Here is a 27624-nt window from a genome sequence, read left to right on the forward strand (position 1 = left end):
GCAATTACTACTGCTTGATTCTCCACTCACTAAATGCTATCTTTTGGTTAAAATGCTTAAACGATTACTCATAAGGTATCTTTTAATACAAGACACTGCAAACGCTTTTGAAAGCAGGGGCCGTGGACAGTCAATCTCTCACAAATACAATAAATTTCTACCTTAATGCTGGGTTGTCTGAAGGCTTAGAAAGCCTGCTCTCCGGGAACTTCCTGTTGGCTATTGCCAGGAACCCAGGAAGACAAGCTTTAGGGCTTAAACTACCTACTGCATCTTCCCCTCAGATCCGCTCTTTTATCCCCGTCCATCAACAGCTAGCACCCAGCCAAGAGTGGCTGATGAATTTCTAAGCAGACTCTCTTAAAGGGGCTAACTTAGCATCTCTGAGGTTTTGTTCCTTGTGATCATTGCACATCTAGTAATCACATGATCACCTTTAATATTCTGATGGTTTTATTAACAAGTATATAATACATATATTGCATACTATATATATGAGGACTGTACAGTACAAATTTATGTTCACAGTTTGACATGACAAAATGTCATTACTGAATTCCCATTGGACTACAGAGTAGAAACAGAGAAGGTACATCAAACATTCACATCTTTAGTAAGAAAGATTACCAAAATGTTTCAGTATCTGCAAGTATACTAATGCATGCTAAAAACCTTTACCCATTCAGTCTTATTAGCTTATAAAATATATTACACTTTATTAAAAATTTCTGCATAGTTTATACAAGTATTAAAGTACTGTAAATGTAATAATCCTGCTACAGCTGCAGGTCTGGTTTAAGAGATGCTAAGCAGAAAAGATTATTGTGACCCTCTAACACTAAGTACATAACAGCAAAAAAAAAGTGCTATTATTTGTAAAACAAAATATTGTTGTAGCCCTCGTTTAATGCACGTCAGATGGCTTTGTAAATGTATTATTTCCGAAGGACATTTGCAATCATTTAGGAATTGTTAACCTCGAACCAAGAATAAAGACAGACTCACGGCCACGTCATGTGTGACAGGAATTCCTTCAAGACTCTGCTCTGTATTTCCAAACTGACCGAATTACGGTCAAGCCACAGCTCTTAGAACAATCTCGTCAGGAATGATGTGCAGATACACAGGTATCAGCTGTACAGCCTTTGAAATTCCACAATAGTGCAATACTGATAGTGCAGATGGGTGTTTAATAAAATAGACATACTTCTCTAGTTCCCCTGTCAATTCTGTTCAAAGGCTCTTGAAACTTCTGCGATCTAGCATCTCCTTAATTGAACTGAGCTGTGCCGACAATCACCTTTGCCGAACGACGCAATTTACACTAATGCCCATGTATGGTGTCGGTTCACATCGTAAAACTAGAAAATTGGGTGGGTGCAGATTGAATTGCTCAGACTGCTTCCCCAAGATGGCACCCAGGGAAAAATAATCAAAAAATTTTATTAATGAGAAGTGACATGATGCTGACTTCGTGTTTAAAATCCTCGCCAGTTTCCCATTTCACCATGAAACCACCGTTGATGGGCAACAATGGCACACCATTAAAACCACACATTCAAGGCATCCTAAGATTATCTTGTGTTTGAGGTCTTCCACAATAACAGCTAAAAATGACTACAAGACTAAATTTCTCAACTATCGTAGTAAAATACAAATATATATAGAAGAAAAATTTGGTAAGCGCCAATTCGGAAACTGAAGCATACAGAACAGCATGGGACAGCCCATGGCCTCTCTGGATTGCTTTTCTTTTCAAAGTGGGAAAATGGATTTTTGTCAAGGGACTGCCCACATCAGCCAAGCAATCCGGGGGTGCAAGGGCTAGGGCTAGGGTCTTCCTTGCTCTGCTGAACATCATCTAAACAGGCCATGGCAAACACATTCAATTGCACGAGGACCCATGAAGCTTTCTATCATTGGACTCAGACCGGAGGCAAAGACCACGATCCTCTCGTCCTGCCCCCTTCTCTTCTTCTCCCACACCCGCTGGAACACACTGGAGCCGGTTAGCCCCGTCCGAGCAAAGATGCTCCTTACATTCCACAGATGCTTCCGTCCGTTGTGCTACAACCCCGTGGAGACTCGGAACGCTTCGGGCAGGAGCGTGACTGAGCAAGCAGTGCACACAACACTGCCTATTTCCCCAGAAGCCATTGTTATCCCTCAATTGGTGACACCGTTCCAACCAAAGAAACAGCTCAATCAGGATTCACGCTAAGATTCGAAAGATCAATTTGCAGCGCTTAATAAAAGAAAGCAAATCAAACCCAAGTGCCAGGTCTCACATGGCTTCTCTCATTTCTCCACGTCATTTCCTTGCAGCTAGCTCACAGGGCGGGGCAAGCGAGGTCTCAGGAGCAAAGCTCCTTTAACTGCCCTGTAGTATCGGGGTACCACGGAAACAAGCTCCCCGCAAAGCGACGCGCAGGCCTCCGCTCCTTCCCGGTGGTTGCATCACACGATGACACAACATGCGCTGCCCAGTCCGGCTGTGCTGGATCCGAGTTGTGGCCTGCGATGGACCTGCGGGGGCCAGTCTCAGTCTGCTCGCGCCTCCCGCATCCTTGCTCAAGGGACGAAGGTCTGTTGGGTTACGGGCACCCACAATCCACCCACTTTCTTTGACTTTAGGACCAAGGGCATGTGGACGTGTGAATTCTCGTTCTTGGCATCTGGACGATGGGACGTCCTCAAAAGCCAGCTTTTGAATGACATCCTTCCCCCAGCAACGGTGGCTCTTTGCGCTTCCAACAGGAGCTGGTCCTTCTGGTTTGTTCTTGTTCCTCTGACAACTCCAACCAACAGTCCACTTTGGGGAATTTCTGAGCAACACCCGGGAATCCCTGAACTGTTTTTCAGCTGTGTTTTTTTGTTTGTTTTTTTGAAAAGAAAGCTGTCCCACAGAGCAAGCTGTGTGCTGCTTCCTCATGATTCCGTTTGCAAAGCGTGTACCCCGGGGCTTAGATTCAATTAAACCACTACAGCCTTAGTGGATGCTGATTACTAATGTTTCCAAAACACAAATGGCCGTCAAGTTGGCACCTTCCAGCTCACACCGAAGAGTTTCTCTCGAGAGGCTATGTGATTCATTTGATGTGGGAATTAAGTACCAAGATTTCCCTGTTTGCTAAAAGGGTATAAAGCTGGTTGGGTCAAAAAAAACCATCCACATATTTACCTAAAAGATTCTTACCACGACTAGGTAAATACTTTTGTGTTGCCCCAGGATCAATGCTCGGTTCTTCATGTTAAGGACACTATAAGAACACAGAGATGGTCGCATGGTCACCCCATCAGCATTTGGATGGCAGTGTCACCCTACGTGTATAGAGGAAAGCTTTGGGCTGAGGCGATGCACAGCCAGCCCAATGCGGAAACCCCACTGAAAAACCTCAGCCCAGAAAGAATGGCCGGCTCCCTCCTCTGTCCGCCTCTGCTGACGCCCGCTCAGCGCCCCTTGGCTCCAACTCCATGCTGTGTACCACAACATCGACCCAGTCAAGGTGGCCCAGCAGGTGTACATCACCCACCTAAAGCAGCAGCTTTGGCTCACCTCCCAATGGTGGCAAAGCCCTCCAAACAACCGCCGGACCAAGGGAGGGTCACGCCTCAACTTAGATGCAGCGATAAATCCAGGTCGGACAGCAAGACTCGTGGTGGGCAGCAGAAGCGCGGACGGGATTAGCTTGACCTCTCACTGCGCATCTGGCTAACCAAGTGTTGGGAGGGCCCGCCGTTCTCGCCACCGCAGAGCCCCCATGGGCACACGGGTCTGGGTGTGTCTGGCAAGGACTAGCAGGCTGGATACTGTATTTCTAATACATTTACTTTGACATTCTTTTGAGGAATACATGGAGAGACCAACAACCGGTTATGTTAGTTACACGTCCCTTGTTCGAGTACATTAAACGTGTGTGTAAGAAGGGCTTGCTTTGCATCCCCTGGGGAAAGAGAAAACAACAAAACAAAAGGAAAGTGTTCACATTCTTTAGGTCTGACCCGTGGTAAGGAGGAGGAGGATTAGAGAAGATCTACTAATGACCATACGGAAGTTTCAATGATATAAATTCCCAGATTCAGACCAGCTGAATCCAAATTAAAATGTACATGTAAAAAATGAGTTAGCTGATGGGCAGGAGGGCAGAGAGAGAGCCAGGAGGGCGGGGCGCTGCGCCGAGGCGACGGGGGACGGCGGCGGCGGCGTTCACACCAGCATGTGGCGTTTCCTATGGAGGGCGAGGTGGTCGGAGCGGGAGAAGCTGCGGTCACAGTCCGGGCACTGGAAGGGTTTGATTCCAGTGTGTTTCCGGAAATGTCTGGTGAGTTCGTCGGACCGAGCAAACTTCCACGTGCAGCCTTCCCAGGTACATTTGTAGGGCTTTTCGCCTGCAGAGGGAAAGACAGCAGAGCTCACGGTTTTCTGCAGGCAAAGGGCCGTCGCTGGCTCAGTCAAGGCAGCTGGGGGAAGGCTGGAGCACAATGAGCTCTTGAACAAGCCATGTTTCCCAGAAACGGCCACACCCCTCCCTCCCCAGTTCCAGTGCTTTTATAAACCCCCAACAGGGCATGCAGGCACATTCCCAAGCTTTCCCAGTCCTCACTGTGTGCTGTCATCAGGTGCTATGAGCTGACCTCTGGCTTCAGACAACCTCAGGACAGCCCATCTGATTTTGTCTGGAAGCACCACCTCCGCTGTTCAGTGAACACCTCTGCTGTTCACCAGCAAGCCCCCACTGACAGACGGGTAGTGGCCTCACCGGAGGGCCCCTGGGCAGAAATCGTGTCTACTACTGAAGCACCACTTGCTCAAAGCGGCTATGTGATCCAGGCCAAGGGGTGACCACATCATGCGGGTTGGCCTTAGGACGAATTCTCTCGACCGTCAGTTCACAGGCGTTTCTGGTCTTCCTTATGCCCCGGTCCAGCTTTCACGCGCGTGTGACAAATTTACACACAAGCCAGGGCTCTAACCCTCAGCTCTCTGCCATCCTATTAAGGCCCAGCAGTACGCAGACGGGATCCCGAGGCCCGGCATTTCCTGACACTTGCTGTGGACCGCTGACCCCTGCCTCCTCCCGGGACTCACTGAGAAACTGCGCTGCCTCCTGTCACCTCCTTGCCTCCCTCCCCGGTTCCCTCCCCAGTCCCACACGCAGAGGATGCCCACGGAGGTGAGCTGCTAAGGATAAGGTACGTGCATGGAGACTCGTGTCTGCGTCTCTTTTCTACTCGGCAGCGGTAGTCATTGGTTCTGCCCCAAGGACTGTCCTTGGCGACCCTGAAACTGACCATGTGTGTTTGCTCCAGAGGAGACTCTGGGAAGGCACGTGATCATGAAAGACCGGGTTACATATATGGCCTGGAACTGCCTCCCAAGTATTAAAAAGGCGGGTCCTCATCAAGAAGGTCATTCTTAGAAACCAGTAGAGGCATCTACAGACAACTAAGGCGATTTTCCAGAGCCTGGGACTTCCCCCCCTTATCCTCATGGCCTTTGAGTCCATTCTGACCCATAGCAACTCACTCCGACGCCAGGGGTTCAACGTCCTGTAGGAACCCCCGTGAGGATGGGCGCCCGACGGGGCAGTGTGTCGTCTTGTTGTGTCTATGGAGGCTATGCGTCAGGACAGCTCAAAGGCATCAGTCAGCAGCCGGCTCCGCCCGCGGCGTGCGTACCTGTGTGTGTCCTCCTGTGTGCTTTCAAGTGGGAGCTCTTTGTGTACACCTTGTTGCACCCGTCGTAGTCGCATCTGTGTATCCTCCGCTTCCGCTGTGTGTCTGGAGACTCTACAGGCAACGGTCTCTTCCCCGGCTGAACAATGACGGAGGGGTGGTTCCTGCAAGAGTCGACGTGAGACATGAGACGTGGGGCGTGAGACGTGGGGCAATGGGCTCTTCCTTCTGTCTACCGAGAGCACTGAGACAACCCGGGGGCGAAACGCAACAAAACAAGAATGGAAACCAATACCCAATGTAGAAACGGAGTGAGCTCGTCCACCCAAGAAGCGCTGCCCTAGTCACTCAACAAACAGGGACGGAGCACCCACCCGGAGCCAAGCGCACTGCTTGGCACCAGGACACAAAGGTGCATAAAAACAGTGCTGTCCTGGAGGAGCTCACACGCTAGGGGAGATAGACACGTTGGTAAGTCAGGACAGCAAGAAGCGGGCGGTGCTGCGCAGGAGGAGGGGGCCAGGGCCCAGGAGCCTCGCGCTGAACACTCGCCCAGGTACAGGGCTCTGGGGTGCAAGGCAGTGCCCACGCTAACGCCCTGAGACGCCCTCCACAGGCTGGCCTCATGCGCCTTCAGGCTCCCACAGGGGAGGCTGGAAAAGGGTCAGCATCCGAAGAGGACACCGTGTGGACACCGTGTGGACACCGTGGTGGAGCTCACTTTTGGGCCTTCACGGGACTGACACTTAGTAGGAGTCTCGGAAAGCAGGAGGCCGATTCGCCCCAATGTGCCAACGTGGGTGCCTCCAGAAACCAAAGGCAATGTTGGCATCGGCAGCTTCACCACCTCAGCCCTTATCTCGTGACCGTGCCGGTCACCCAGACCCACAACCTGCATCCGCACACCTCCTGGGCGGGCTTGAAATCCGGCCGTGTGAAGTGGCATGACGATCCACTTTCTCTTTTAGAAAGGAAGGGGTGGGGGTGGGGTGGGGAAGGAAGATGGGAACCAAGGCCCTTCCCGTTTCTGATGGGGGCGTGGAGGTATTGGAAGGCACCATCTATTCCCAAGGAGTGCTGGGATCACACGTTGGGCTGCTAACCCCAAGGTCAGCAGTTCGGACCACCAGCCACTCCTGAGCTGTGTGTTTGCCTCCAACCCACAAAGGGCTCCTTTCTCCTTGCACTTCGCCTTGGCAGCCCTCGACTGCAACCACCGTGAGTGTCTGGTCCACCAGCTCGGTGGAAAGGTCAAGGGTCAAGGAGGACAGACTTCCATGCTTAGGAGGCACAAAAGGGATATGAAAATTCAGCGACGAGGAAAATAAAAAGCAACAGGGGCTTCGTGGGGTGCAACTTGCTTTTGGTCTTGGTTTTAAAAACTGGGTCGCAACTCCCGTTACCAGTGGCACTGTACTTTCTCGGGCACGCTAACAAGCGGTTAAGACCAGAGGAGAAGCCGTTACTCTAGGACACCCTTTGGTTACGAATGAAAACTGCCGGTTTTTAGTTATCACTTCACCTCCCTGTCCTGGAGTTTTAAAAGTACCTCGTTGTGATACATGGAAAACTGAAGGTGAAACAGTGAGGGCAAAAGTAAATAGGAACCAAGACTTTGATGATCTATCTGCTCAGACAGGGTGCCTGGCTTCCACTCAACACCACAGCCGCAGCTGGTGCTTCCGTCTCCCCCTCAGTGGAACAGCGCCTGACCCGCTTCCTCCCTGGGCTCCATTCCCATTTGCCCTTCTTTTCCTGCTCTGGGCAAATGCTGCCCCTGACTGTCTGGGGTGGTTGATGGCTCCTTGCTCACAAGCACCACTGCTCTCTTGTAGGCCCGCCTGGTGCTTGGCCAGACGGCTAGTTTTAATGGTTGGCGAGCTCTGCTTCTTCCTGTGGGGCATGGGGGCGAGTTCCGACTGGAGAAGTCGCTCCCAGTGATCGGGATCTGGGATGGGCGTCTGGGCAGTCATGCACATGGCTTTTTCCGCTGCTTCCTCTCTAGAAGGCTGGGTGTTTCAACCTTTAAATCCTAGCTTCGTCCGCGGCGCTGGGTGCGGTACTCAGCCCTGTGGCCCCTTGTCCTCTCTGCAGAATGTGGATGATGATATTCTCGGAGGGTTCTCCACCCGAGCAGAGTTATGGCTATCTCACACCGTGACGGCCCTCCGAACGAGGTTATGAGCAGCCCCATTTCCGAGAGTCTAAGGTTGGCGGTTCAAGCGTAACCGCCCTTCTCAGGAGGAAAGATGAGGCTGTCGGCTCCTGTAAAGATTTACAGCCTCTAAGAAACCCTATGGGGCAGTTCTACTCTGTCCTCCAGGGGCCGCTCTGAGTTGAATCGACTCCATGACAGGGCCTTGGGGATGGCTGATGGTATAGTGTAGGCTGTGGCCGGAGAGGGAGGGCCTGAGGATTTCACACTTTCTGGGCTCCTCACGCCTCAGTTTTTAGACGCTCTTTGGGATCCTGTAATTGACAGGCTGGAAGCACTTTAAAAAAGTAAAGCAAAATACCTCGTAATGGCTGTCGGCCAAGCTGACCTTTTAAATTCGTGATAACTCATACACCCAGTCAAAGAGGGAAATTGGGTCTTTTTTGTTCTAAATACATTTTCACACATGCTCCATGTGGGATTGGGGGCGGGAGGTAAACAGATGCATACCAGTGCCCTTATAACTAAGTCTGTGACGGAGCAAACAGATTCCGCAGGCCTGCCCTTTGAGAGGAAGGATTTCTAAGGCCAGTAGGACCGGGGCCTCCTCGTCATTCGGTTTCAAGTGATTCTTTCCTGGCTAGCTGGCTTTCCTGTGGGCTGCTGCTGGGTGCCCTCCAAGACATGACTTCAGCACATCTGCGAATCGGTCGGGGAATGACGTTCCTGAGGACGTGGCTGCTGTGGCTAACCTGCTGGATTTTCTGTCAGCATGAAAACGATCATGCTCCCGGGCTGGATGGGGATCGTGGAAAGCAGATTGCAGTACACCTGGAGAAAGCGTTTCCTTCACAGCCGGGGTCCCAACTGCAAACTGCCTTTCACCCGCTTGCAGGGTTGCTTCACACGGTAACTGCCTAATGCCCTAGGCTTTGGAATGCCCTAGCCTCCTTCCAGCCGCTGGGTCCCTGGGTGGGCAGCTGGCTACATTTAGCTGTAGAGCAACGGATCCCTCACCAGGGCAAGAACAAATTACAAGTGTTTGCCAGGCCGCTAGTTTCTTGTCCCGAGAAAAGACTCCTCCCTCCATCATAGAGTGTACATTTTGTGCGGGTATGCCATGCTTCCTGTCACCCGAGGGAGTGCAGGCTCACAGATGCCGTCGGTCAGATACAGAGAGGGTGGCGGGAGCTGGAAGCGCAGGTCCCATCTTGTTAATAATGTGATGGAATCACACCACCAAGCCCTAACCAACCGGCTGCCATCGAATGGGCTCCCCTGGAGCTGACGCCGAGCTTCTCAGAGAACTGTGCTGCAGAGAGGTTTCAATGGCTGTGACCTTTGACAGGAAGGCCAGGCCTTTCTTCGGAGGTGCCTCAGGGTGGATCTGAGCCACCAACCTTTGCGTGAGTATAACCCAGGGCACTGCTGGCAGTGTGTTGGCAACAGATGAGCTGTTTCATGGCTTGGCTCGGCTCATCGGTTCCCTCTAGATGCTGACTCTTGCAAGCTTGTGAAGGGGAACTAGCACCAACTCATTCCTTTGGAAACACGTGGAAGTGTTTCGTTTGTTTTTCTTCAAGAGGAGGAGGGCTCTGCTCAGTTGTAGTCATCCAGGGTGGCCACATATCACTCCCTGAGAGACCTTTGCTCCCCATCAGCTAAGGTACCTGGGTAACGTCAGTCCCATGTCTTCACCTGCAAGTGGGTCTAGACACCTGTTAGGGCTTAAATTGTGTCCCCCTGAAATGCGGAGTGTAAATCCTAACCTCTTGTGCCCACGGGGCTGAGGTTGAAAATGAAGCAGGAGGAATGTACGTCGGGCGAACCTCTCTCAAGATACAGTAGGGATCAACCAACAAGAGAGGAAGCAGGGGGGGGGGAGACGGATGCACGCCTGGCCATCGCATGATCTCCCAGAAGCAGAAGCTCCGATGAGGCAGGTACCTTCCCCCTGAATATGGACTGCCAGCCGCCTGCGCTGTGGGAAAGGACATTTCTCCATGTGTGATATTTCTGTTGCAGCAGTGCTAAGTAATGCAGATTAGCAAAGCAAACAAACAATCAAAGCCAAACTAATGATGGCCTGGCCCAGCAGACAAGTATCACATGTGGCTAGCAGGAGGACAGCTCTAGAGCGGCTTTCCCGTCCAGAATTACAGTCTTAGACACCCACAGGAGCTGTGCCACCTAACCTGCAAGGTCACTGACTCGATGGCAGCAAACCACTGCTCTGGGCTTGAAGTCCCAGCTCAGCTGCAGAGCTAAGTCTGTGAGGGAGAGGGGAGGGGTAGGCGAGGCAGGAGGCAGGTGCGTGCGCAAGGATGCATGTTGTCTCCTGTTCCCTCTGCACCAGGTCAGCCAGCCACCGCCTCCAACGTGGACAGCAGCGTTAACACAAACACAGCAACAAATACTAATGACAGCTGAGCAGGTATGGCGCGGCGCAGAGCGGAGCTGGAAGTCTCCTCCTCAGCTGCGGCAGCAGCCTCCAGCGACATCGCTGGTTACGTCAAGAATATCTGCTATTTGGTCTGCCTGCCGCCTGCACGGACCACTCAGGTGCTCGGGGCGGGGGACAGAGGGGAGGGGCTGTCCCATGCAGCACACCTTCTCTCTGGAGGGCATGGTCTGGGGGTGACGGAACACGCTGCCGGCGGGTCAGAGGAAAAGACCTGAGAATAGAGTCCCTTTCAACGCAGAGCCACCCCGAGCTACAGACCACGTGCGGTGGCCACCGCTTCACACAGCGCTTGTTTGGGAGGTCTCTCGACCCTGTGGTCGCCCGATGACTGATTAAAGACACGCCCCAGAAGTGACTGAGAAGCGACAACTGAGGAAGACACTGTGTCCGCCACCGGAGACGTTCTCAAGGCACGGCCTTCGAAGTGGGGTCTCCAGGACACCCAATTCACCCGTTAGTGTTACAGCTATGGGCAAATGATGCGGGGAAACATGTAACACCCACATAAAAAGGACTGGTACAAGGAATGAGGCGGCACGACCGCGAGGGACGCTTGGATCGGGAAGGTGACGTGGCTGCGGTCTGTGTGACACAAAAGACGCCGGCTTGGGAGAGTCCTGACCAGCGGGCACAGGGGGTCACACTGCCCCGCAGCTGCTGCGCAGGCACCAACGCCGCCTTGGCGCCCCCTGCCCATGACACGCGTGACACGGGCTCTCCCCCCCACCCCAGGTTCTGAGCTGCACCCCACGATGCCAAGGCCAGTCGGCCCGTGCATACTTACTCTTGCAACAACGCCTGCGGGGGGGACACTGAGTTCATTAAAGGGGGTGACATTTCTTCAGGATAATAGTCTGTCCTCTGTGGCTCGATCCCCGGCTCTATTTTAATTTTTTTCTGTAATAAAGGCTTCTCGTAGGATTCGATGACAGGTACTGAAAAATGAAAACGGGCAGAGTCACACTCCAGGCACAACTCACCAATCACGGCATGCCTCGCAGCTACAAAGCAGGTGCACTGTTTACTTGCCTCTGGCGGAAGTCACGCCGGAAATGAAATTTAAGGGGGGAAGGGAGATGAAATGTGAGGGGAATCCTTATTTCGCCAGCCTATGACCCCGCCCCCCCCCCAATGGTCTTTCCCGAAGGACGACTTTTGGTTATGTCCTTCCAGCCCTACAGTTCTGCCACCAGCGGATAACACACGGCTGCGTCGAGTCTGCCGTCACCAGTCAAAATGCTTTCGTGAAAGGCTTTTCCCGCTCCTAAGAGCACGCTGGCATCCAACGGAGCAGCGTCGAGCTAAGGGTCTTACACAGCCAGACCTGCCAGTCCTACGCTGAAAGTCATCGTCTCGCGGTACTGAACAGCGGGCACCTGATTCTTGGGAGCCCACCCTCCCGCTCCCCCCACAGTGACACAGCTTTAGGTCCAGTCCTTTAGGACTTCGCAGGCTCTGGGCCGCCTCTCCTGGCTGCCCGGGGAGCGGCGTTTACCTTGCATGCTGCTGTTTGAATTGTCCATCTCCTCGGACAAGACCATGAGTGGCTGCTGCAGGTGGCTTGTGTACATGAAGGGGACAGGCTGCACCACCACGGGCTGGATGACGGGCAGGATCCCCGGGCTGCGGATGCCGTGCCGGGTGAGCGCGGCGGCCATGACGGGGGGCATGGACAGCGGCACGCCGAAGGGCTGCACGCCGGCCGGCGGGGGCGAGTACTTCTTCATCGGGGGGCTCGAAGAAGGCACGCTCAGGCCGGGCGAGGCACGGCGGTGCGGCGGCTGGAATTTCAGGGAGGAAGGGGAGTTCCCGGGCACGGGCGGCGAGCCCCGCTTGTTCACGGTGAGGTCCACAGGCTCCAGCTGCACGTGGGACAGGCCTTCGGAGTTCTGGAAGAACTTATCGGGCAGAGGCGCGGAGTAGATGACTCCGTACTTGTTGGCCTTCACGGGCTCCATGTAATTCGACGGGTAGGACTAGCAGCAAGCAAAAGAAGAAAAACGTTAACAGATGCTCTCAGAGACGTGTGCCTGAAACAAACTCGGGCAAACATTTGCAATCAGCACTTGCAGTAATGCGGGCTGTAGAACGCGATCCGATTGTGCAGCTCTTCTTGATGTGCCCTGAACAGCTGAATTACATGCCAATAAAACGCATGGAAAAAAGGGAGAGAACCAGACTGGTCAGTTTCCCCCCAAAGCCAAGGCCTCCTCCGCATGGTTCCCCGTGGATCTCCAACACGACCAGATTTACACCCGACACTACCATCAACCAGTCACAAATGAAACTTATTTGTGGGCGCCGTCCTCTGGCCATGGTATTCACTAACATTATTTCTACTGCAGAAGGAAAAAAAAGTTGTTGAATGTCTTCTTACAATTAATGCCTGCTAAAAACCAAACACACTGTACCAGAGTCGAGTCCTACTCCCGGTGGCCCCACAGGACAGAGCAGAACTGCCCCCGCGGGTTTCTGAGACGGGGACTCTTCCCGGGAGGGGGAAGCACCTCCTAACAAGGTTGAATTTGTGAAAAACTAAGCCACGGAAACGGTTTCCTTGATATAAGGTAGTCGCCTGAGGAAAACTGACGTTTTGGGGGTTCACACATCAAGCCCACCTACCGAAAGCCATTCCTGTTGGAATGTGTGGGGTTGGTGTGTGTCCCTGCTGCTTCCAGTCGTGCTCTCATGGCACGCTGGTGGTCCTCATTCATGCGGCGATCCAGAACACCCACCCATGGAGCCTCACCATCCAAGAGTCCCCCCACCCTGTGGCTACACCGTCGGTTAAAAAGAACCATGGGATGGCTGCTGCCCTGCACCGATACCGACGGCAGGCATGTAACGCACTCTCTCCATGGGTGTTTCAGGGAGCCGATCACCAGGACTTACTTCTGCTACACCTGTGGGTGTACTTGCCCAATCTTTCAGTCAGGAGCCAAGCAGGGTCACTGTTTGTGCCATCCAAGGCCACCTCCTGCTGTGTTTATGTAAAGCAGGGGCACACCAAACCAAACTCACTGCCATTGAGTCAATGCTGACTCAGAGCAACCCAAGACAGGGCAGGGTAAAACTGACCCTCTGAGATTCTGAAACTAGAACTCTTGACACGTATAGAAAACCTGTCTTCCCACAGAGCCAGCTGATGGTTCTGAACTGCAGACCTTGCAGTTAGCAGGCCAATGCTTAACCACTATGCCACCAGGTCTGAGAAGGGCTTAAAAACGGCGTACAGTGGGGTGGGGAAGCGAGGCTCCAGGCCCATCAAGTTCAACCTACTTTATAAGAGCCGATCAGAGAGGGAAGAAAGATCCTCAGGAAAGAGGAGGCAGCATTCAGGAACTGCTGAGACGTCATCAAAATGTACCTTCAGCCTTGTTCTACGAGGACCTTCTCATGACCTAGATTTTAATGCCAATCGTTTGTGCCAGGGAGATGGAAGCAGAATAAGGACACTATCATTGCTGGGTTTTGTTTTTTTAAACATTTTTATCCAGAGGGTGAGTTTAGGAATCCTGGGAGATCTGCAAATATACATACTAATGCGCTCAGGTTTCCGAGCGTTTGCTCTCACCAGGAGGAGTCCCCTGTGCTTTGGTTGTGGGGTGACTGTGAGGAGCAGACATGGACGCAATGCAGCGAGATGCTTTCAGATAATTAACTATTCCCAGTCAGGCTGCTTCACCAAAACGGGTCCCTCACACTGTCCCGTGGGCACATTTCACAGCCAGGCCGTCAGAACAGGACATGAGAAACAGGGATGTCCATGATGTGGGGGCAGGAGGTGGGAGTAGGGGCTCAGCTTGCAGGAACCTGGCTCGCCTCCAGGTACAGGCTGATTTGGGACTCACTGAGGGTGGGGGGCGGGGGGGGGCACCATGGGCGGGGACATACTAGTCAGGCTTCTCCTGTTTCAGGCCATTCCTGACTTCTAACAAAGCAGAGCAAACCAGTATGGCAGCACCAGCTCAGATCCTAATCAGAACAGGCACCTCTGCCCTGGAGGGACTGGCCCTGGTGACGCAGTGGCTTAGCACTCGGTGACTAACCTACAGGTTGGCCCTTCAAACCCCCCTAGAGGAGAGAGCTGGCCATCAGCTTCCCTGCAGGGGCCACCTGTGCAGCTGTCCTACTCTGTCACACGGGGTCGTCCATAGCTGACACTGACCCGTAGAGCGCCTGACAGAAGCCACATCACGTGCTCTGCGCAGCCAGCACCTGCGCACCGAAGGACACCTGCGACCTGGAGCAGAAGCGCTTCTCAAGACAGATACAAGCAAGGGCTGACGTGCGCGCATACCCCACTCCAGTTGCCACTGTGTTGAGCCAACCTTTGGCAGCCCACGTGTCAGGAAATCAGTGTGGTCCACTGGGATTTTCGCGGGAGTTGCCATGAGTCAGCATCAACGTGATGGCAAGATGCCGTCTGGCTGGTTGTTCTTTTTGGCAGTAAAGCTCAGCAGGCATTTCTTCCCAAGTGGATAATCTCCTATCAACTTGAGACTATTAAGAGTGAGGGGTGGAGCCTAGCCTGTCAATTGGGTCGTAGTTTGATGACCTCATTTAGAGGCATGATGAAGATAAATAACTCACGGGAGGACAGACACTCTCTCTCAGCATATATTCCTGCTGACAGGGCATATGGAGCTACAGGGATGGAGCCAGAGCCCTGGAGCTGGAGGAGCCACGTGGAGCCCCCTGCCAGTGCTGACATGCTTCCACTGCCACTGGATTGATCACAAGACTTCCCACCAACTGGCCTGTGATCTTTATGCACTCGGCGTCACCACATGTGTTTGGTGAGTCTGAAGAGGACCTTTATCGATTGGTAATGGTCGGCCATATGGGCTGATATCGGACTTACGAGCTTGATATGGACTGGGCTGGGATTTTTTTTCTTAATATTCAATTGCTCTTGTAGATAAAGCTCTTTCTTATACACATAAGAGTGTCTATGAATTTGTTTCACTAGTACACCCGTACTAACACACAATGGGCTGAACACAAATGGGTTCAAACAGCCAATTTTTCTGTTAGTAGTCAAGTACTCTCTACCCAGGAAGCAGTCCTTAAGGGCAGTAATGGGTTATAATTTAAAAAGCAAGCAAGCAAACAAGCAACCTTCATTGCTATGAGTCTGATACATGGCTGCCCAAGACAGTACTCTTTACGGGAATAGGAAGCCCCCTCTTTCTCATGCGGAGCAGCTGGTGGTTTCAAACTGTTGGCCTTATGGTTTGCAGCCTAACTTACACCAGTATGCTACCAGGTCTTCAAAAGGGATTGCTATTAGGAAGAGGGGTCTTTATGTCTGTAGTGACAAGTGTTCAGCTGTAAGCCACCACGACCCCCGAGTCCTATCAATGACTACTTCCTCTCACAGGAATGCCAGCCGAGCACTTGATGAAGGCAATCAGCAAAGTAGCACACGCTACCTTGGCAAGGCTTCACTACCCACAAGGCTCAGGCTGGGATATGGCCGTCCTTCTGACTCGGGAAGAAATGACTGGGGGAAAGGGCACGGGGTCTGGAACATTCCCCAAACCTCCAGCGGATACTTGGTAGCAAAGTGAGAACTTCCACAGCTTCTTTTTCATTAGGAATCGGTGAGTGAGATTTCCATGGCTCAAGGAAGGTAAGGCCATGGCCAAGGGGACAGTCTCAATTCCCCTCTTCTTGGATGTGAGGGGTGGGGGAATGACAAGGACAGCTGGGACAGCAGGACAGCAAGTCCAAGGAATCTTCCAGTAAGGGTGGGGCTCCCAAGGCGGGGTTCATCTATAAACTGACAACCTGGAAACAGCCAGAGCCTTGCCCCACTGTGCAAACAAAAAGTCCCGAGAAGTTTGTACGAGGCCAGGGCCGAGAGACTACTGATTTTAAGGACATCGCCATCTGCAAGGAGTCGGTGAGATGGCAGTTGTCATTGAAAAAACAGAAAAAGGGGAGCAAGTTTTCTTTAAAAGTCAACTTCTTGTAAATAATATAATGTAAACCCAAGGAATTGTGAACTCCTGGTTTGCAGGAGGCTCTGGGTGACAGTGGACGCCCACAATCCAGCTGCAGGATCTAAACATGGAATAAGCCTCCTGAGAGTCCCCTTGGACCACAATCGAGGGACAGGAGCAGCCTGGTTATCAGACGGAGAGTACTGCAGAGACGACTATAGTGGGCTAAAATGAAAATATCCGACTTGAACGGTTACAACCTTATCATCTGATCTCTGTCAACACTCTGGTGTTTAATATTTTGTTTTCTTTCAAACGGGGGCTTATCTCTCTTGTGTTTTTGTTATTATTGACAGCTTCTTCACTCTCTGTTACATGTTTTTCAGGACACTAGACCCACAATGGGAGAATTGATACAATAGCTAGTTTAGAGGGCTTCTGGGGGACACAGCAGAGGAGGTGGCGGGGGTAATGGGGAGCGAATAACAAGGAGCACACGGAGGAAGAAAACGACTGGAAACTGAGTGTGGTTGCGACTGTACACGCTTCTTGTTGTGACTTAACTATTGAACCTTAGGATGTCTGGATTGTGTCCTAATGAAAATGGATTTTGGGTTAAAAAAGTAATACTCCTACAAGTATAGAGGTACAGCTAAAAGAGAGGTTGTTGCTGACTACTGAATGGGTAAGACCGAAGAAAAACGGATGCATTTGACGTGTGGTGCTGGAGTTGAAAGTACCAGGTCCTGCTAAGAGGGCAAGCCGATCTGTCTCCGCAGTACGGCCGGCATGCTCCTTAGAGGCAAGGGTGGCGAGACTCCGTCTTGCGTCCTTTAGACATGTCCCTGCAGAAGGACATGCTGGGGTCAAGTAGAGGGCCACCTCAATGAGGAAGACCCGTGTTCCAGTCGCGGAATTGACTCTGTGGCTCAGGCAGAACTGTGCGTATGGGGCAGGACAGGCTGGGTGGTCTGTCGTGGTGGTGCATGTAGTCGCTATGGGTCAGAGCCACCTAGCGGTACCTGTTGTACAGTTTACTCTCCTCCCTTCCTGACTCGTGCGCTTCAATATTCAGAGTCTGAGGGAACCGTGCTGGTCAAACCTGTCCCTTCACAGGGGCATGCTACACGCACGGGCTCTCTCCAAGTTTACACATGAAAAGCTCCGGGTGTAGAGGTGTGGAGGCTGAAGGGCTGGTGGTAATGTGGTCACTCTCACGTGGCTAGGGGGCATCAGAGACCCCAGAACATACCTGGAGACACCAGGGAACCAGTCACCATTGATTCGGGTTCACAGTAATGCCCCCTCCACATGTGTCAGCAAAAATCAGCCACAACGGCTGGTTTTCCAAGGGTACACCATCAGGCCTTTCTTTCAAGGCGCCTGGACGTGCAATGGAACTGCCGCCCTTGTGGTCGACAACCGGGCATCTGAGCACGTGAGCCCCAGCCCCACGCCAACTTCAGGGACCCTTAGACCTGTGAAATGGGTGTCTATCCTGCTTTCCATCCTTACAGATTTTAACTTGGGAACCCACCCAAAGCCTCACCGTCTTCTTCAAGGCGCGAGGTTTAGCAGAGAAAGGTGTGCGGGCTCCCGTGGACATCGCCTCGCTTTCTGCTCCCATACAGAGTTAGGGAACTGCCAGGGGCAGTCCGACCTGTCAGCATCAACTCAGTGGCCCAGAGTGAGACAGCGACATTCCCTCCAAGCCGACTGCTTCGGTTGTGCCCTCCGAGGGGGAGATTTCCTGTAAGTCACCAGAAACTACTCCTATGCATATGTACAATGAAACCAGAGCAAAAAAACCCATCCTGCGAGGGCTTTGGGAGGGCGGGTGGGGAGCAGTGCTGATGAAGACAGCACCCAGCAACTCGGCAAGTCCTTTTTAGGAAGGGGGTCACATTTTTAGGGGCTAAAACTGACTGCTCAGTTACCACCATTTTCAGACACCCAGTGGTCCCACTGTCACGTTGGCTGATATGACGCTACTGCCTGGCAGTCACTTGTACTCAACTTTTCATCACACACACACACACACACACACACACACACACACACACACAGGCAGACACTCCCTCCCCTGGGGTGGAAATATCCATAGCAACGCAGTTCCAAGGGCCTCGGAGTGACCCGCACGTCTTGTCTCAACACTGCTGGCAGGAACCTCCACCGCCAGTCCATGAGGATGATCTAATTTTGCAAGCGTGTCATTACCAGCCTTCGGATCGACAACACGGGCCAAGTTTTCTCCCCCTCGTGACTAGCTTCCAAGCACAGGGAAGATCGCCTAAACCAGACCCTCTCTCCGCTGAAACCACTCCCTGCTTGGAAGCCGGCCTCCTTTCCATTGTCACCTGCGTCTCATCACCACCGTACTCACTAAATAACACCCGACGAGCCCCCACCCCCACCCCGCATGGCCCAGCAGCAGCCAGCTGGGCCTGGCTTAGGAGAGGGGAGCCAGGTGGTGAAAGGGGCGATGAACATCATTGAACATCATATCTTCCACGTAAAGCTACATGGCGCCCTCACTGCCAAGCTCTTGCATTTGCTGGTTCCCCTCTAGTCGGTCTGCTCGCACACACACACCCAACTCCGTAAGGCTGCGGTCAATGACACCCCCAACTCCGTAAGGCTGCGGTCAATGGTTTGCCAGCAAACCGCATCCTGACGACATTTTTCCATACCAAAGACTACACGTTTGGTAAGCCTAGTTCCAGCGGGGCCAGGTTCTCCTGTGGCCCAAGTTTGGTCTTGGTCACCTGTCAGGGGACGTGGGGTATACGCTGAAGGGGCAGTGGGTCCCCATAAAGGAAGGGACACCCGGCGGCGGCAGGGAGGGTATCCGGCTCACTTGCTACCATGGGCTCTGAGACAAGCCTGTCCCTACCAGGGCAGGAGAACCGCGGAGGAAGAATGCGCACACGTAGCAATGTTGTATCACTTGGGGCAGAGTAGGAAAAGGGGCTTGCACGTGGGAGAAGCTTACCACGGAGATGGGGTCCATGGCCTCCTGCTTCACAGGGACGGGGTCGAACATGAGCATTCTTTTGGTTGAACTTTCTAGGGTGCTCTGGTGCTGAGCCTGGAAAACAAGACAAGGTCCAGCTAAAGCTCGAGGTAATGTTCCACACAAACTAGGGAAAGACCCAAGCCGAGCCCCTCCTGGGCTTCCCCGCACCCACCCTTCCCCCTTCCTCCAGAATGGCTGGAATCCGTTTCCTTTACCTATGAAAGATGCTGTTTTATATAATTAAAGCCAGACTCCACCGCCAGAGTCAGGAGGGCCAGCCAGCGTTTCTAACTCAGATACCTCAGCCCTGACGTTTCTGCAACAACATGCACAGCCCCTTCTGAGCAGCAGCGTGAGCTTAAGCTGACTGTGCAGCTCAGCATAGACGTTCATGTTTCAGATGACTGCGAAACACTTTCTTTTGCCCTCATGTTCACGGCAGGAAAACCGGGCGGGCCAAAAAAACCCGGAACCACCAAGATGACAGCTTTCGCTTCTACCTTTCCAAACGGCCTTGTGAATGGGGCCGCGGTGTTCAAAATAGTTAGCCCTCACGTTTTCATGCGCTAATCCTGTGAACGTGCTTTCTTTTCAACACGCATGGCTCCGCGCCACCAAATGCAGAGGGCCGCTGTGTGGACCACCTGGTGGAGTGACCACGTCCTCTTTCAGTTAGGCATGTCCATCCTCCGAGTAGGCACTATCACCAGCGACATCGAGCCCCCGCTACCTAGTCTCCCGCGCAGCCCTGGTGCTTTAGGGTGCATTTTCTGTCGGAGCGTGGCGGGGTGAATGAGAGACGCGTGTACCCTGCCCACAGGGTTTGTTAGGATCACTGTCCCAGTCAAACAGAACTGCTTCTAACACGTCTACCGTACAGGACTGCCTTTAAAAAGCCACACTGGAAAAATGGAAATATGGCCACTTTTTTGTTTAAGTCTCAAATTATTTTTATTCTAAAATGACTTAATAATTAATGTTAAACAATACTCAACCCCCCTCCCCCACTGAACATTTCTATTCCTTATTTGGAGATGCCTACTCCGGTCTTGAGCCCCCGCCCATCACTGTTTCCTAGACACTTTTCACATATGAAGGGTATCAGCTAGTTTGAACATTGACCTCAATTTCCCCACTGGGGAATGCAGCAACTCTTCACTAAATGCACAGAGAACATGTACACTGTGATCCTGTCCTGTGCACCTGGCCCACCCCGACATCCTCTCCTGTGCTCCTGGTCAGTCTGCATGGACGCCACTGTTGCCTCGAGGTCAGGGCATTCCGGGTGCTCACTGGTCAGCTGCATCTCTCAGGACGCCAAGGCCTCCTCCAGCCCCTGCTGTCCAAGCCCAGTTACGTGCTCAGTGCCTCTGTTACAAGCAAGGGTCTTTATAAAGCTCGCCCTGGTGCAGGCAGGTAAATCAACACGTTGTAGGCTGGCATCTACCTGCAAAAGCTGCCAAAGAGCCGGTCGTAGGCTACCTCTGGTACTTCCTAACTCCCACGCCCACCACCCGCTCCCACGATGGCACCCTGTCATTCCTGCGCCCATGGGGCCGTCTCGTACTTTGCTGCTCTCACAGAAAGCCTCTCCTGGGCCTGTGGCCGCACAGGAATATCTTCGTTAGCCCGCACTTCAAAATGATTATTCTCTTACGTCATACGGCACACTATAATCTGCCATGCAATTTCACACCCGGCTGCTCAAATCACTGGTGTGCGACCCGCACATGCATCCCAGCAAGAACAAAACCCCAACAGGTGGTGAAAGGGGGAAGACTTCATGATGAACGATGAAAACCTTTTGTGTCTTGGGATCTATTATTAACCAGTTCCCAGCCTAGCAGCTGGTCAGCTGGACAACGTGCTAAGAACTGCTACCCACTGCTCCCTAGCAGACCCCAAACAAAAGATGTGCAGTGGCCTGTTCACATCACCAAGACCTGGTCACCTCTCAGCCCACCAACCAGCCCCACCTTCACCGCCCATCAGCCTCCGGACGGAAGGAAGTCAGTTGCCCTTACAGATTCAGCCACTCCAGTAGGCTGGCTCCTGTAGAGCTGTGGTTCTCAACCTGTGGGTCTCGACCCCTTTCAGAGGGGTCGCTTGATTCATCACGGTAGCAAAATGACAGTGACAAAGTAGCAATAAAAATCATTTTATGGTTGGGGGGAGGGGTCACCACAACATGAAGAACTGTATTAAAGGGTCTCGGCATTAGGAAGGTTGAGAACCACTGCTGTGGAGAATCTGTCTAAAGAAAAGCGCTGATATTCTCTAAGCAAATGGGCATCCTAGCTCAGCCTCAGGACCGCTCTCTCTTTCCACGACAGCACCCCCATCACAAGGTTTGCCAAAGATCCCAGGAGATAAGAAGAGTGGTAAAAAGAACAAAAAACCTTTTAAAAGCCCTTGCCTTCTATTCACAAAATGCCATGCGTCATTTTTGGGATACGCACCCTGCACACCACACAGGGCTATGCTTATGGGCTCCAATTTTTGGAGGCCCGTCTGGCATTTGCCTCTTTGCTGGCCCCCAATCCTTGGAGGACACAGTTCCCTACTCCCTGAAATATCAACTCTGGCTTGATGCTGTGTAATCGCTGACAGTCACCTAGTAAGGGCGCTCACCCTGACATTCCACAACTGCACCTCCCAAGGAGCTTCCCAGCTGGGCTAGGTCTACCGTGCCCCCGTTACTACGGGCAACAGCAGCATGGCCCAGTAATTAGGATGAAGGACTCTGGACTCCATTCCGCTCCCAGTTCTAATGCTACCTTGATGAGCGTACAGTCATCCATGACTTTTTCGCAGGCTGACAGCAAAGATTCCGGGACCCATTTAGAAACATTTTGCACAAACCCACTGTATAAACGTGTACTTAATATATATTAACATATATTAAAACATAGGTGTCTATTACTATATTACATAACATTAACATTATGCCAGTACTATACTTATGTATTGAGATACTTAATATAGTATTGATTTAATCCTCTCCAGATGTTCTAATCACTCTTGTTCTTTAATTTTTCATGCCTTATCCGAAATCAAGGTCTAATACAAGCCTCGAAAGCACTGCCATAGTATCTCATTGATTTGCACGAGCTGTAACCCCAGTAACAACATTGGTGATGAAGGGCTACTTCTCAAGAGACAACCGCCGCCAACAACTGAAGAAGAAATGAGAGAATTCGAATATTGACCTTGGGGACGTCTCTGCTGAAGAACAATCCGCGGACAACCTAAAGTCTGGTGCACAAAACTCACATCACTGCGAAGGACTCAAACTCGCTGTCCACCCACACATCTAACTCCTGAGCACTGCGCTCCCAAATGGTCCCTTCTATGACTGATTCTCGGTGGTACCCTCTTAGTGACCGGCAGCAGGGAGAGGGATGGAGGCGAGAAAAGGTGAGCCAATGCACAGAAAAACCTGGAATGATACACCCTAGACAGACCAAAAGCATTTTGGGTGTGACGTGGGGGATGGCAGAAAGGCAGCTTTGTACACATCTGTGTGCTGATTTTTTAATCTGTTAAGCCTGTAATATTGAAAATATTCTAATAAAAACAAGAGGGAAGCTAAGTTAGAAAGGCCCCAAATCGAGAACAAAAACTACCTACATTAACACCAAAAGCCTTGTCTATGCCTTTTTTTTAAAACTTGTTTTTAACACCTTATACCCGTGGTGCCCAAATCATGAATAGCTCTTGCTATGAGCTTGACTTTGTCTCGGATTTCTAGTTCAGAAGCACAGTGGTGACTGCGGAGTCCCCAAAAGCCACATCGCTGAGAAGGAACACAAGCATTGGGAGAATGAGCGCCCCTAAACTTGGTGGCCTTTGGTATGTGTGAGCAGCTCAGAGCTCTGGTGACCCATTATTTTAAAGGAACGCCAAATAAACAACATGAATTGAACACACGTAGAAATCCTTCACCCACGACTGGCGGCAATCTTAGGCAGAGCCGGTAGGTGGCGTGCTGCAACAAGGATTAGAGACCACAGTGAATGGAGCTGGCCAACCTCAGGGTCTTTAAACCTCGTGGTTTTAACCATGCTCAGGAATTCTGTTAACCATTTTATGTATCACAGAGATGAGAGGGCCTCAAGTACAGTTCTGGTTTGGTTTTTTGGGGTTTTCTTTTAACAACTCTTTTCCCATCACAAACACATTTACATCTTAACTGTATTACATTCTGCAGCCAAGCTCTGCTACCCCAGGATCACAAAACTGCACTTCAACCAGGAAAAGGGGTTGGGGTGAGGGTGGGGGGGGGCGAATCATAAGCTGTTTTAAAAAAATACAACAAGCACTACCTTACCCAGCTACTTCAGAGCAGAAACAGAGGAGACAGCAGAAAAGAAGAAATAAAATTTCCTTTGAACACTATCCTGACTTTCCTACGGGGGGGAGGGGCCAAAGTGCCAAACCCTGTGCTTATTTATTAAAAGACTGGCTGATCATTGACCCGGAGTTTCAGATCCAACACCATTCTGTTTCAGAGCCCTGCTGGGCTCTCGGGGCCTCCCGCAGGATTGCTTTATGAGGGTTAGGAGTTGTTACAGGGCTTCACAGAAGGAAGGGATGCTACCCTTCCTTGGGGAGGGGCTGGTTTTAAACCTGAGCATGTTTTACTAAAGAAACAAAACTTATAAATGGCTGTGTAAAGTACAGTGTCTGTGTGGGTGGGCGGTGTGTGCACAATTTGAATACGAGAGGGTCTGTAGTTGTAGCTCAAGAGAAGAGAGGGGGTTTCTTCCCGTTTCCTAGAGAACAGGAGAGCCTGCCTGCCTGGGACATCCTCCTCCCTTATTAGAATCCTTCCCAAATCCCTCATCCCTTTCCCAGACCCGCAAGGTTCCTGCCTCGTCTTCCCGCCACCCGGCTCACCCTAAGCCCCACACCACAGCCTTCCTCCAGTCAAGCTGTTTGTTCTTGCCTAGCTGACCTGAGCGGGGTGGCAGGAGGAGGGACTGCATGGCTGAGGCAACACACCCTCTCTTAAGGGTTCCCCTTTTACCTCAACCGTCGGGGCAGTCCAGAGAGCAAGCACCTCACCATCCCTCACCCTTTACTCCCAAAGAAACCTTAGTGAGGGGTAGGGGAAGAGGGAGGATCAAGTTAAGAATAACGAAAAATCTGTGTGTGTGTGTGTGTGTGTGTGTGAGAGAGAGAGAGAGAGAGAGAGAGAGAGAGAGAGAGAGATGCATGGTGGAGGAATACCAGGCAGGCAAGCAATATCCCTGTAGCTAAACTTCCTTTTCAGAGAAATGGTCTTCTCGGTTTATAGCCAAAGTCTTCCGTGGGGTTTGGATGCTGTGGAACCCTGGTCAGAAATCCCAGAGGGCAGGCCAGCGGCTGTCAATCGGCATCCAGAAGCCCCCTTTAGAAAAGCCAAAGGTTTGCACCTACCTGAGACACTGGCCTGTTCCTTCCCCCGGAATCTTTCCCCTACCTCAGGCTTCCATGGCTGCGTTGGAAGGAGCACTCCCGGCAAGAGTTCTAAATTGTCGCCCCTCACAAATTAGTTACTTTGCATAAAAAAGTTTTGTAAATGGGAAAGAAGTTAATTATTTAGTTTCAGATTAAATATAATGATCCAGTGAGCAAACAGTCCGCCCCCTCTCCTCTCTCGGCTAACAAGCCACCCAATTTTACTTTCCTGCCTCCACCCATCTGCTCCACCCTATGGAGAGTGGCCAAGGGAGTCCAACTTGTCCAAACAGGACATAGCTTCAGATAAGATTCTGCCCACACCCTGTGCTTCGGAAAGACCAAGTGAAGCAATTGATTTTGCATGTAAATAGGGACAGGTGCAAAGGTAGCAACAGAGCAAAATCCTGACACCCCTTCCAGACTTTGAGAGGGGGGAGGAAACACTCAGCAAAGCAGGCCTGGGGGTGGAGACACAAAGCTCTATCTTCCCCTTGGGGTAAACTCTCAAGTTCAGTGGCCACCTGGTGAAGGAGCGAAAACCACACCCTCCTATAAAACATTTTGCAAACTCTTTAAGGTGGCTGTGAATTGAAAATCAACTCCATGGTACCTAACTTTGCTTTTCTCTCTCATTTTTTTCTTTCTTATGCTGATCATCTTGTGTTTCAGTATTCAGGGCAAGCAACTGGGAAATGCCCACAGGGAAAGCTCCTGCTGTCCCTAAGCCCTCCCAGGATGGCAGCCTCTTACAAGGCCTAGCCGGGACCTCACAACTGTCTGCTGTGGGGCGTTATATAATCAAACCCAGAAGGCCTGGACTGTGTGAGGCCACATGGCCTCTCATCTGCCAGGCCTGAGGTGGTGCCCTATCTCTGGAGACCCACCCTACTCCACCCTGAGGGGCCTCCACCCATGGGCCACACCCTACAGGGAGTGGGAGGCTGGGAGGGGCCAGTTGGCTCCAGTCAGCAGCTGGTTTCTGGAAATTCCTGCCCTAACGAGATGGCTGGAACCTTATAAATAACCAGGAAAAAAATGATCGGGGTGGTGGCAGTCCATGCTCCTCCCGAGGGTTTCTCTATTAAGCGTTTGCCACCTGGAGCCCCCCCCCCATGCCGCCCTCACTCTCAACCCTTCGGTTACAGAACCAAGAGCTAATACTGCCCCTGCAAGACAAGCAAAAAGGAAACAGAAAAGCCCTAGGAACCACTGCTGTGTACGAAAATGAATTCAACATGTCCCAGGCCCAATCTTCCTCCTCCTCCTGGCTGCGAAAGGCTGCCCTGCTCCCCCCACCCGCCCGCCTCCCCGTTCGCACTCTCTGAGTCTATCCACCATGGAAACCTTGTGGTCTTTTGGGTCTCCCTCACCTTTTCTTTCCATTTCTCCTGCAGTCATCAGGGTGAGGCCCCAGGGCCTTGAGCCTCTGCTACTGCTCTCCCCAGTCCGTCCCTTCAACTATACAGCTCATCCATGCCCTAGCCCCCCGCCCACCACCACCACCACCTAAATGTCCCAAAGCCCTTCCAAGCTCACCCCTCCCCAGGATGTTCACGGCTTTAGAGAGTGTGTCCAAGAGCCCAAGTTCGGCACCCCCTTTCCAGCCAGCTGCCCCTTGCTCCAACAAGTGTCCTTGGTGCTGGGCTGCCCCCCTCCTCATGCCCTTTGTTCATTTTTGGCCCTGATGCTGGGCAACCAGTGTGGAATGCCCACCCCCCTTCCGGCTTATCTAAATCCGCCTAATTCTTCAAAGACCAGCTCAAGGCCCTGGCCACTCTCCTGGACGGCCAGCCAGCTGATGGCTCCCAGGAAGTTCCAAAGCACCCCTTCTCACCTACATGGGCCGGGCCTCCTGACTTTCCAAAGGCTGAGTCTTCCAGCACCACTGGGCCTCTGAGCACCTGACCAGCAGAAGTGCTGGAGGCGGCTTCAGGGCGCGCCCTCCCATCTCCTAAGGAGACCACACCTCTTCACACTAAATGCAGGGGGGTGAGGGGACTGGCTGGATTTCGTTTGGGCGTGGTTGTTAGGTGTCATCAGGTCCGGTCTCAGCTCACAGTGACCTCAAGTGGCAGAGTAGAACTGACTCCGTGAGGATTACCAGCCTACCGGTTTTCCAGTGCGCCCCCTTTAACCTCTGTGCTACCAGGCCCCGGGGTTGGGAGTGGGGGCTCAGGCAGGCGCACCTGGCACACAGTAGGTGCCCGGAGTAATTTCCCTTTCTCTTTGCATGCACTTGAAATCTCCCTAAAACAAACAATGGCCCCTCCCCGCCCCTACACCTAGTGAGAGTGCATTAAGCCCAACTTCCTTAACAAAAGGATCTCCACCATCAGCTGAACCTCGCCTGCCCCCAGGCTTTCCAGAACCTTCTGTTGTATCACCTTAGGACTTTTTTCTCTAAGTCCACCCAGACAGGTCTGCTAAAGAAGTTTAGGGTCAAGGTCTCTATTTAAAATCTGAAATGGGAAGGAAAAAAATAGGGAGGAGGAAAGCGCTGGATTGCATAGTGAATGAGCCTAAGAGGTGGGGGATGGTAAAAAAACCTTTCCAGAGGGGATACTTTTGTCCACGGAGGCCGGTGGGGTCCCAGGGGTCCTGCAGGCCAGCACCACCACCCTTGACAAGGGCTGTGTTATTTAATCCCTTAAGTGGCGGGCGAGTTACAGTGGGGAATCTGCAGGAGATCACATGAGGCCACGTAAGGCCCAACACAGCACCAGGAGAGCCGGGACCGGTCCTAGAGGGACTGGGGAGGGGATCTCTGCGGGAAAGTTGGTGCATGGGGGGCGGGGAGAAGAGGATGTGAACTCTGGTGTGGTGTATTTACAGTAGCAGCACTTTCAACTCCTCCCAACTGACCCCTGCAGCCTACCTCCCTCTCAGAGAGAATGCAAACTTGGACGGAGATCAAAAGACC

The 27624-nt window shown here is 52.1% G+C and overlaps 1 protein-coding gene across 2 annotated transcripts in view; it reads right to left on the reverse strand.

The window, feature by feature from the left end:
* Positions 1 to 435: 435 nt before the first annotated feature.
* KLF3 (KLF transcription factor 3) overlaps positions 436 to 27624 on the reverse strand; it is a 33884-nt gene continuing 6695 nt past the window's right edge. The window contains exons 1-6 of one of the 2 annotated variants that reach the window (XM_075544440.1): positions 24681 to 24871; positions 19236 to 19331; positions 11791 to 12271; positions 11080 to 11230; positions 5680 to 5840; positions 436 to 4389 (exon numbers count right to left, since the gene is read on the reverse strand). In XM_075544440.1, the coding sequence (XP_075400555.1) occupies positions 4208 to 4389; positions 5680 to 5840; positions 11080 to 11230; positions 11791 to 12271; positions 19236 to 19292 (1032 nt within the window). In that variant the 5' untranslated portion in view covers positions 19293 to 19331; positions 24681 to 24871 and the 3' untranslated portion in view covers positions 436 to 4207. Of the gene's footprint in view, positions 4390 to 5679; positions 5841 to 11079; positions 11231 to 11790; positions 12272 to 19235; positions 19332 to 24680; positions 24872 to 27624 lie in introns of those variants that run through there. The other variant, XM_075544439.1, reaches the window with a different exon arrangement.

This window comes from Tenrec ecaudatus, chromosome 3 (assembly GCF_050624435.1).
Source record: "Tenrec ecaudatus isolate mTenEca1 chromosome 3, mTenEca1.hap1, whole genome shotgun sequence".
Taxonomy (NCBI): Eukaryota; Metazoa; Chordata; class Mammalia; order Afrosoricida; family Tenrecidae; genus Tenrec; species Tenrec ecaudatus.